General features: G+C 55.9%; 1 protein-coding gene across 2 annotated transcripts in view; it reads left to right on the forward strand.

The window, feature by feature from the left end:
• The window catches only part of PSTPIP1 (proline-serine-threonine phosphatase interacting protein 1), a 46497-nt gene extending 37348 nt beyond the window's left edge, over positions 1-9149 (forward strand). The window contains exons 9-15 of one of the 2 annotated variants that reach the window (XM_077780479.1): positions 2429-2508; positions 3085-3183; positions 4380-4476; positions 4983-5073; positions 7504-7559; positions 7739-7872; positions 8849-9149. In XM_077780479.1, the coding sequence (XP_077636605.1) occupies positions 2429-2508; positions 3085-3183; positions 4380-4476; positions 4983-5073; positions 7504-7559; positions 7739-7872; positions 8849-8980 (689 nt within the window). In that variant the 3' untranslated portion in view covers positions 8981-9149. The remainder of the gene's footprint in view (positions 1-2428; positions 2509-3084; positions 3184-4379; positions 4477-4982; positions 5074-7503; positions 7560-7738; positions 7873-8848) is intronic. The other variant, XM_077780480.1, reaches the window with a different exon arrangement.
• The last annotated feature ends 2083 nt before the right edge of the window (positions 9150-11232 follow it).

The following is an 11232-nucleotide window of genomic DNA, read 5'->3' on the forward strand; positions in this document are numbered from 1 at the left end:
TTTATCTCTCCTTCAATTGTGAATGATAATCTTGCCAGGTAGAATATTCTTGGTTTTAGGTTTTTGTTTTTGTTTTGTTTTGTGTTTCTGTCAGCATTTTATTCATATTGTGCCACTCCCTTCTGGCCTACAAAGTTTCTGCTGAAAAACTGACTGATAGCTTTGTGATTTTTTTTTTTTATATATATATAACTAGTTGTTTCCTGCTGCTTTTAAGATTCTCTAGCTTTAATTTTTGACATCATAATGTTTACATGTTTTGGTGTGGACCTTCTTGGGTATGTCTTGTTTGAGATTCTCTGTGCTTCCTGGACCTGGATGTCCATTTCCTTCCCAAAGTTAGGGATGTTTTCAGCTATTATTTCTTCAAATAAGTTTTCTGGTCCCTCTTCCCTTTTCCTTCTGGGATCTTTAAAATGCAAATTTAGGACACCTGATGTTCCAGATGTCCTCTAACCTATCCTCATTTAAAAAATTTTTCCTCATGTTTATTTATTTATTTATTTAGAGAGAGAGACAGAGCACAATCAGAGGAGAGACAGAGAGAGAGGGAGAGAGAGAGAATCCCAAGAAGGCCCTTCGCCACCAGCACTGAGCCTAATGTGGGGCTCGATCTCATGAACTGCGAGATTATGACCTGAGCCAAAATCAAGAGTCAGATGCTCAACTGACTGAGCAACCCAGGTGGCCCATAACCTATCCTCATTTAAAAAATTATTTTCTTGGGGTGCCTGCGTGGCTCAGTTGATTAGGTGTCTGACTTCGGCTCAGGTCATGATCTCATGGTTTATGAGCTCAAGCCCTGCATTGGGCTCTGTGCTGATAGCTCAGAGCCTGGAGCCTGCTTCAAATTCTGTGTTTCCCTCTCTCTCTGCCCCTCCCCCAATCATTCTCTCTCTCTCTCTCAAATGAATAAACATTAAAAAAATAAAAATAAAAATAAAAAATTTATTTTCTTTTTGATATTACATTTGGATACTTTCTATACCCTATTTTCCAGGTCACTAATATGTTCTTCTGCATCCTCTAATCTGCTGTGGATTCCTTCTAGTGTATTTTTCATTTTAGTTATTATATTATTCTGCTCTGCTTGTTTTTTTTTTAATATCTTCTATCTCTTTGTTAAGTTCTGAGTTTATCCACTCTTCTCTCAAGTCTGATGAGCATTTTTATGACCATTACTTTGAACTCTTTAAAATGTAGATTACATATCTTTGTTTCATTTAGTTCGTTTTCTGAGGTTTCATCTTGTTCTTTCATTTGGAACATATTCCTCTATCTCTCCATTTTGTCTGACTGTTTGTTTCTGTGTATTAGGTAGGTCAGCTATGTATCTTGGACTTGAAAGTCTTATGTAGGAGGTGTCTTGTGGGTCCCAATAGGACAATCCTTCCTGGTCACTAGAACCAGGACTCCAGAGGTATCCCCTGGATATCCAGAGGTATCCATAGGGCTGCATATACCCTCCTGTTGTGACAGCTGCAGGCTTGCTGATGGGCAGGGTTGGCCACCAACATGGCCAGTTGAGAGGCTTAGCTGAAGCTGCTGCAGCGGTGCTGGTGGGTGAAGTTAGCCCCCTGTACAGCTGGCTGAGTGGCTCGGCCATACTGTTGAATCTCCCTTTTTAACAAATGAGGAAATTGAGACGCAGAGAAGTTAAGTAACTTACCCAAGGTCACACAGTCAAGAAGTAGTGGTGAATGCATTTCAACCCAGGCAATCTGGCTCCAGAGCCCAGGACTTTCACAACCACCATCATGGGAGACAGACCCACTCATCTCTCTCTTATACACACGCACACACACACACACACACACACACAGCCTTCTCTGGGCCTCTGTCTCCTCTATCCTTTACCTGATGCCAGAACCTTCCCAACACCCTCCATCTCTGCTGGTACACCACCTAGGGCAGAGAGCACACCCCTATTCCCCCCTGAAAATGCTCTCCCTTTTGCTCTGCTTCTCCCCAGAACCCAGCTGCTGCCTTGGCTGGCAGATAGGTGTCCTTCAGATTTCTGGGAATGGAGGTCATGGCCAAGCCTGCTGGGTTCAACAGCTCCCCTGCTCCATCCCCCCTTCAATGCTGCCCTTTCCAAGCCTCAGTTTCCCATCTAGGAAGTGTGAGAGAGGAGGACCTGGGGATGGCAAAAGGCTTGGACTCTGATCTTGAGGTTGGGCTCTACTGCAGCCCTGGGCAGCTCAGAGCGTACCCAAAAAGAGCAGTACCAGAGTAAATGGTCCTGACAGGCTTTCAGATGAGGCACCAGAAGCCAGGGCAGGTCTCTGAGGCAGGAGGAGGGACTACGAGGACTTGGGGCAGGAGAGCACTCGGTGCAGGGACATGTGGGATTTCTCCCATGCAGGGGTGGAGGTTGGCGGGGGGGTGTCTAGGCCTTGGCCTCCCTGAGGACCACCTGTGCTTCCAGAGCGAGTGTACAGGCAGAACATCGAGCAGTTGGAGAAGGTGCGGGGCGAGTGGGAGCAGGAGCACCGGACCACTTGTGAGGTGAGCGACTGTGGCTGCAAAATGAGAAAGATGTCCATCCCTCCAGCTGCTTCATGGGGGAAAGTGAGGCAGTAGTGGGAGGAAGGCCTCATTCCTTTCTTCATTCAGCCGTCTGCTCTCTCCCCAGGCTCTGTGCCGGTTCCCTGACCCAGGGAGCTCCCCATCTGGCTTTACACCCCACAGCCCTCTGTGGTAGGCAGGCAGCCTTCACCCTTTTTGCTGAAGTGACACAGAGGCTCAGACAAAACCCATAGCTTCCCTGGATCCTGCTGGTGGACAAGGCCTGGGAGATGGGCCTTAGGACTCTGGGTCCAGTGCTCCTCTCACAACAGTGCCCAAGGGCTTTTTTCCAGTGTGAGGTGGAGCCTAGGGGAGGGCTAGGACAAAAACCAGAAGCCTCAGGGGCTGGCACAGAGATGGGGGTGGGGATCCTCCAAGAAGGGCTTTTCCTTTGGACTTGGCTTTCAGCAGGGGCGGGTGTGGCTTCTCAGTGCGGGAAGCTGAGTTGGGCCCAGCCTGGCCTGGCCCTGCGAGCCCCTCCTCACTTCTCACGCCCATCCCATCTCCACCTGGCAGGCTTTCCAGCTGCAAGAGTTTGACCGACTGACCATCCTGCGCAATGCCCTGTGGGTGCACTGCAACCAGCTCTCCTTGCAGTGTGTCAAGGACGATGAGGTGGGGGCTTGGGACAGGGAGGCGCAGAGAGTGAGCTGGGGGTGTGCAGATAGGGCCACCTCCAGGCAACAGCATGCCCAGGTCCATTTGAGTCCATCAACAAACACCTCGGGGCTTAGCCTCTGCGTCTTGGGCCCCAAAGGACAGGCGACTTAGTACAGAGCCCTGGCCTCCTTGCCTGGAAGACTGCCTTTGTGGTTATCCTGGCATCTGCCTCTTTACTCACCCCTGCTCAAAGGTCCTTGGCTCTGCTCTCAAGGCCACAGAGCACCTGCTCCCCTCTGGGGTCAGGAAGGGAGGTGGACACTGCCCCTCAGAGGTTTGCAGAGAGGCTGGAGGACACTGGGCTGGTCTCCTCCAGGCCAGGTGCTTGCAGGAGCCAAGGTCCAATCCCTCCTCTGCCCTCCCACTCTGGGGTGTCCTGGTTCCCCTTACTGAATTCTACATGCCAGGAGTGTTGGGGTGCCAGCAGAGAGGACCCCACTTCTGCACCAGGGGCTCTGACCTGTTAGAGCACCCTGAAAGCCATGAGCCCTCTCGAGGCAGCCCAGACTCCCCAATGCCCACTGCTGCTCCTGGCCTGAACCCTTCTGCCCACGGATTGGTGGTCTCCTTGTGGTAGAGGAAGCAATGGGGGCTTTGGATCCTCGTTAATGCAAAGCCTGGGTACCCTAAATTCTTGCTCTGCAACCTTGGGCAAGTCACTTCCCCTTTCTGAGTGTCCTCGTCTATAAAATGGGGAAAGTTGAGGCACCTGGGTGGCTCAGTTGGTTAAGCGTCCGACTTCAACTTTGGGCATGATCTCACAGTTTGTCGGTTCAAGCCCCACATCGGGCTCTGTGCTGACAGCTCAGAGCCTGGAGCCTGCTTGGGATTCTGTGTCGTCCTGTCTCTCTGCTCCCCGCCCCCATGCTCTGTCTCTCAGAAGTAATTAAAAAAAAATTAAAATGGGGAAAGTAGTGTCTTCTTCAGAGGACAGGAGTGAGGTAAGTCCCTTGCATAGGCCCTTGTGCACAATAAGTGTTCAGGAAGTAGAAGAAGCTGTCAGGCACTGAGCTGTGCACACAGGCCAGTGAGGAGGCTGGTGGGGTGGAGACCCTGGCCAGAGTTTAGATCCACTGAAGAACAGTGCTTTGAAAAGGGTGGGCATCAAGGTGAGGGCTGATCCCTCAGCCTCTGCTCTTGCCCACTGCCAGCTCTACGAGGAAGTGCGGGTGACGCTAGAAGGCTGCAGCGTGGAAGCTGACATTGATGGCTTCATCCAGGCCAGGAGCACAGGCACGGAGCCCCCAGGTGAGGCCCGGCCTGCAGCCTCTGGGGCCAGGCTCATCTGTTCCTAAGAGGCCTAGCCCCAGTTCTCTGAGCCTCAACTGCCAGAACAAGGCTCACAGCTCCCTTCTGGGTGGAGGAGCCTGGGCCAGACCCGGAGGAGGTTGGGAATGGAGCAGCCCCCTGGGCGGGGTCCCGGCCTGCTGCCTCCTCTGAGGTGGGGGATAGCACAGTGCTTAAGAACGCCAACTCTCAGAAGGGGGAATAGAGGCAGGAGCCTTCTTACAGCCAGTTTGGTTCCACTAAATCATGAGTCCAGAATATTCGGTCTCAGTGTTGCCCATGGTGGGGTGTGACTCATCAAAGTAAGAGAGACCCCCTCCTCAAGCACTGAGGCAGGCTAGGGCCAGAATGGGTAAGTAGATCCCCAGTCTGGGTCTCTGGATGGGGACAGGTCAGGCATCAGGTGGCGCAGGTCCCGCCTGCCCTGCCCTTGGTCACACTGGGCCTCACAGGCTTGCTGCCCACAGCTCCGGTGCCCTACCAGAACTATTACGATCGGGAGGTTGCCCCGTCATCCGGCAGCCCTGGCATACAACCGTCCTGCGGCATGATAAAGAGGTGAGGTGCCAGATGGGGCTGGGGAGGCACCAAGAGGTGGGTCCGGCCTCTCCTGCAAGTGTTTCTTCCACACGTATTTACTGAGCACCTACTGCAGGCCTGGTGCTGGGTTTAGGCACTGGGCTTTCTTTGGGGACAAGACAGCCTCATTTCGGCCTCGTGACACCCTCATCCAAGGGGACCCCGACATTAAGCAAATAATCACACACCGTTTACTTGCTGGTGACTTGTGCTCAGAGCTCCAGGGAGGCCAGGCTGGCTTCCTTGTCCCTTGTGCCCTGCTGCTAGCCTGGGTTGGTACCCTGGACTGTCTGTCATGCTGTGGCAGTGACACTCCTGCTGGTGCAGGATCAGGACACAGGAGCAGACGCTGTAGACAGTGCTCTGGGAGGATTCCTCAGGCTTTTCAGCGCCCCTTCCCTGGCCACAGAGGATCCTAGTGCCATGCATCACTGTCACCTACACAAGTCACCTTCTCCAGGTCCAGAGCCCATGAGTCATTGGGGTCGGACTCAGAACCCAAGGACCTTCTTGGTTCAGGCCTTGGGTGACAATGGTGACAGTTCATTGAGAGTACCTAGGTTCCTGAGGGGGCCACGTGCCCTGTTGGGGGGGGGGAGTCTGAGTGCCTCTGTGGGTTTCATGTGGTGCCTGTGCCCTCTCCCACCCTGAGGCCCCTGTGATGCCCTCCTGTCCAGCCTGGTGCAGAGAAGGCCCTGCCTTCAGGAAGTAGGGAAGGATGAGGATGGGTGATGGACCTCCAAGCCCCCTGAGCACAGCTTCTCTCTGAGGCTTCGGGAACCCCTGAAGCCTCCCCTGTGGGACACCTCTGGAGATGGGGTGACCACCTGTGTTCAGAGCAGGGGCACAGCATGCCCCTCCAGGAATCGTGAGAAAGCAATGGCCCCGGGGAGGGGGCAGTCACACCCTGACAATCATAGCGTAGTCTTGGGGGACTCCGGCCTCCCTGCAAGCCTGGGGAGGACCTGGGTCTCAGCACAGGTGATCATTTAAATACCTGATGGGAAAGCTCAAGGGGGGGCAGTGCCAAGAAAGGACGGAGAGGGGTGCCTTGATGAGAGAGCGGTCCCACCAGGTGGAGGAGGCCTGGCGACTGGAGGGGATGGGCAGGGGCCAGAGCAGGGGAGAGCCAGAAGCCAGGCGTAGCTGGGGAGGGGTGGAGCAGCGGCCGGGAAGTGAGGGAAGTGTCACAGGTATGAACAAAGCTGAGGAAACAGGCAGCGGCCTCTATGGGCTCTGCTCCTCCCCGCCACAGCCCTGCTGACTTTCATGCTGACTCGCTGCCTGAGTCATTGGTGCTGAACCTGCACAGCCCATGTCATCATCAGACCAGGTCCACACACGCATCCACTCCCGGGCCCTAGGCGCCACAAAGCTTGGGGGTGGGGGGACTGAATTTTCCCACCTGTGTGAAAGGCCACCCAAGGGCAGCCTCCCAAGGCCCAAGCCACACTCAGGGCCCCTCAGGGTCTGGCCCAGTCCATATTCGTCTTGTCTCCTGTACACCCAGACTGGTCCAGTCCACCTCCAAACTCCTCCACCTGCACGGCACCCCCCTTGCACCTCGGAGTCGCTCACGGGCTATGCCTTGTACCACCTCTGTCTGTTAAAGCTGGCTTTCAGGGGGCACCTGGGTGGCTCAGTCGGTTAAGGATCCGACATCGGCTCAGGTCATGCCTGGGATTCTCTCTGCCCCACTTGCTCTTTCTCTCTCAAAATAAAGAAATAAACTTTAAAAATAAATAAAGCTGTCTTTTGGGACTCAACCCCACCCCGAAGCTTTTCCTGAGGCTAGGAATAGATAGCATCAGCCTCCACTTACACAGCCCTCAGCACTGCCTGCTTTGTGGGGTACCCACAATCTGCTTCCCCACCGGGGTCCCCCAGGGTCTGCCTCTTGCTTCTTCTGGTCTTTTTATTCAGCAAACCTTCATGGCTGCCTCCCAGTCCAGGCATGGGCCAGGTACAAGGGAAGGGGTGAATTAGCCTGGAACTTCTTCCTAGCGCTTACAGAAACACTGGAGTCCCTACTTCCCATGGCCAGGGCGTGGCTGGGCTGGCCCGGTCCTGGAGAAGTACAGGGAGGAGGTCTGGCTGCGCCCAGGCAGGTGAGGATCCCAGCAGGGCCCAAGTGTGCTGAATTCTGAAGGGCAGCCCCTTCATCTGTGGGGGTTAAGAGGGAGCAGGGGCCTGGGGGCTCAGGGTCCTGGGAATGCAGTGTGGAGGGTCTACAAAAAGCAGGTGCTGAGGAGGCCTAGGAGGTGCGGCAGGGGAAGGAGGGGCCACCCTCAGGCCTGCCGGGCACCCCTTGTCACTCTGTGCCTAGAGGCCGGATGGCCCCAGCCCTGGGGCTTCACGGGTCCCCTGCTGCATCCCTCTCCCTCTACCTGCTTTGCTTCTTGCCCCCAGGTTCTCCGGGCTGCTGCACGGAAGTACCAAGACTACATCACCGGCAGCTTCTGCAGGTTACTGGGAGTGATGAGGGGCCCCCCAACCAACCCAGGGGGAAGGATGGAAAGGAAGGGTTGTGGCGCACGTGGGTTCTCTAACTGCTTTTGTGGGGAGGCTGAGCCAAGTCTGGGGAAGCTCCAAGCTCCGGGGATCACTGCCTGGAGGTGGGCTCCAGGCCTCACACTGCTCTCAGCTTCCACAGAGACCCTGACCCCAACCCCTGAACGGAGTGAGGTTGTCTACTCTGCCATCGCGGTGCAGGAGGCGCCGGGCCCCCCACGCGGGCAGGCCCAGGGCTACAGGGTGCTTTACGACTACACGGCCCAGGTGAGACCCTCACCCCCTCTCCTCAGGTGGGCACAGGTGTGCCAGAGTGTGGCATGTGCTGGAGTGTGTGCCCCTACAATAGCACCCAGCACTTGGGAGTGGCTGTGTATCTGCTGAGCAAATGGTGAATGGGCACGAGGGCCTACGTCTGCCCGGATCTGTTCTCACACGCGCGCATAGTATCCAGGCGTTCATGGGCACCGTGTGCCTGAGTGTGTGTGTGCAGGCACGCTGACGGCGCCTGGGGCAACCTGCAAGAAATGGACCAAAGGTCAGACTCTGTGCCCTCGGGCTGGGGCCATGGGTGCCAAGAACGAGACCCTCGGCTGGTCTTCTGAGGTCCACGGGGAAAGGATGGGTCAAGGGGCCGCAGGGTGGGTGTACTGAGATCCCCGAGAGCCCAATCTGCTCCCTGCTTTGAGGGAAGTGTTGTAGACTGCCCTCAGTCCACACGGACCGAAGCCAAGCATCCCCTCGGGGCAGGCAGGCTGTGACCTGGGTTGCGCAGACCCCCAAAGCCTGGTCCTCGGTCAGCGGGGGGCCAGGCCAGGAGAATGGGAGTGTGCTTGCATGACGGGGGCTGGCTCGGCAGCAGTGGGGAGGCCGTGCATGGTGCACCTGGAAAGGCTCGGAGCATGGTGAACACACCTGTGTCTGGAAGCGGAGCTGCGGGAGTGGGCAGCAGTGGGGAAGGGGCGGGAAGAAACCCCAGGGTGAGGAAAGCCTAAAATGACAAACCAAGGAGGGCAGGAGGCCGAGTCCCACAAGACAACCCACACCCTACACGTCTCCAGAGGCTGCTCCAGCCAGAGCAGCCTCACCTCATGGCTCCAGAAAGCCAGGCAGGGCTCTGAGGACCTGGCCCACCTGGGAGACAAGCTCCCATTTACTGCCTGGGGCGGGGGGAGAGGGGCACCCACCAGAACCCCGCTAATAGGGCCCCTCCAGCCCAATGCACTTTCATTCTCTTGCCCAGAATTCCGACGAGTTGAACATCTCCGCAGGAGACATCCTGGAAGTCATCCTGGAAGGGGAAGATGGTTGGTGGACAGTGGAACGGAATGGGCAGCGTGGCTTCGTCCCTGGTTCCTACCTGGAGAAGCTTTGAGGAAGGGGCAGTAGCCCCCACCTGGACCTGCCCTGCTCTGGGGCCAGCAGTGTCCCCAATGCTGCCCCGGCCTTGCTGGGGCCCTAAGGCCGAGCCTGCCCCCCAGGACAGATGCTGGAGGCTCCCTGGACGGTCTCCCACAGGGAATAAAGGAGTGCATTTTTTCTCACTGGTCTGTGGGGGTCCCTTTCACTCTTTCTCCTGCCCTCATGTCCAAGTACATTGTCCAAGATGAGGGAAAGGTGTGAAGGGCGAAGTCCGGGGGAACAGAGCTCGCTTACTTCCAGTGTCATCACTAAGGCCTGGGATCACTAAGGTCGCAAGCTCTGCTGGGGAGGGAGAAGAGCCTTGCCCCCAGGCTGGGAACTTCTGCTCTGCCAGGGAGACACATTCACACACAGGCCAACAAGGCTGCAGGGGTCGGGATGGGGGGCAGTGACAAGTAGGTGCTTACGAGGCCTGAGATGGGGGCAGAGGGACTGGAAAGGGACCTTGGAAGGGCAGCAGCAGACAAGGCAAAGAGCAGAGCAGAGCATCAGGGTGAGGCAAATGTGTGAGCACAGGGTGGAGGTGGGAATGCCTGGAACATTCTGGGGATGAGCCAAGCTCAGCCTGGGGAAGAAATAGGTGATGGGTCCACTGGAGGTGAAGGGACCAGGGTACAGAGTTGACAGGCTTAGAGCCTTGTGGGTGCAAGTGACCCTGTCTCCCAGATTGAGCCAAAGCTCAGGGAAGGCATGGCTGGCTGTGCCGCCCTGTCACACATGGCACATCCCGCCCAAGCAGGGGCTCCAGAGCACATGCAGGGGCCCTGGGCCCCGAGGTGGCTGGGCTCGCAGGTCCCCAGAAACATGACTTCCACTGCTGGCCAAGGCCTGCCACAGCCCTGCTCTGGCCACAGCAAGCGCCATCCTTGCCGAAGGCGTTGGGAGTGGGTGTTGGGGAGACAGCCCATGGGAACCAGTGGCTCCTCAGTCCCACCCGCCCTCACCTCACCACTGCCAGTATAATAGGCGTGGCCACAGGGGGTGCAGGAGGACACAGCATTTCTCCTGCCCTGGGCACACCTCGAGAAACACTTCTGGGGGGTTACTATCCCCTGAAGACTGCTTTCTCTGGGACCGTTACTTCACTTACTTATTCATAAACCTGTAAGGCCCACCCCATACGAGCAAGAGGAGTAAACCTCAGTCCCTTGCTTCACTCAAGAACTCCTAATCCAGTCAAGGGGACCAAACAGCCCAGAAAGTTAGTAACAGTGCAGGAAATGTCCAGAGGTTCAGAGCAGTCACAAGACTTCTGGGAATAGGTGACCCAAGACAAGCTAAGGAAACAGGAAGCCTGTTCCCGGAGAAAAAAGGGGGCTCCTTTCTGCTGCTACCTGCCTCTGGTAGCCCCCGATGAGCCGGAGCGGGCTCATGTGTGTGATGGAGAAGGGAGTGAGGGTCAGCACTGGAATCCCCTAGGATTTAAAACTAGAAGAGACCCTGGGAGAATCTAACCTGACCTCCTGTACAATGCCCTGCCTGCCACCGCTGGGCACTGGACACCTGGTACCCCAGGCAGCACCCATGAAGGCTCACGTGCTTGGGGAAATGTCAGGTGCCAGAGTGGCAAAAATGAGGCATCTGACCAAGCATGGCCCTAGGCAGAGGGCAAGGAGGGCACTGAGAAAAGGGGGCTGCACCCCACGGCTACTGCGGATTTTCAGCTCTGTGCCTCATTTTCATAACTTGAGCAAGTGGGGATGACTAAGCACACTGGCACCTGGGGACGGAGGGATGGACTCCATTCTCTTGGGAGGAGAGTGCCTTTGGGTGGCAGCCTCTCACCTGTCTCGGGTGTGGGCACCACACAAGTCCAGCAAGCAGTGAAACGGTTCTTTTTCTACCTAAGTGTTACTCATTCTGTGGCCAGGCAGGATGGAAGGGCCCGCGGAAGCCCCGGGGCAGGGCAGGTCCCACTAGCCCTCTGCTGAATACCACCCAACTCTGCTTCCACCAGAGGGCATGGGGCAGACAGGGTGGGGAGAAGGCTTTGGGCTTCTGAAAAAATCAGACTGAGGCTTAAATCCTTCTGGAAATGTCATTTTCCCTTGTGAAGCACATTCTGCAAGAGAACTGACCAAACACCCTGACACATCTGACATTCACAAATAGGGGTGTTTGGAAAGAAAGACATATTCTCGTGCTTGGTCTTCTACTCCCCTGAAGGAGAGACATCAGTGAATAAAGCCCTATGGAAATGCTTGC

Source organism: Crocuta crocuta, unplaced genomic scaffold, assembly GCF_008692635.1.
Source record: "Crocuta crocuta isolate KB4526 unplaced genomic scaffold, BGI_CrCroc_1.0 scaffold310, whole genome shotgun sequence".
In the NCBI taxonomy this organism is placed as follows: Eukaryota; Metazoa; Chordata; class Mammalia; order Carnivora; family Hyaenidae; genus Crocuta; species Crocuta crocuta.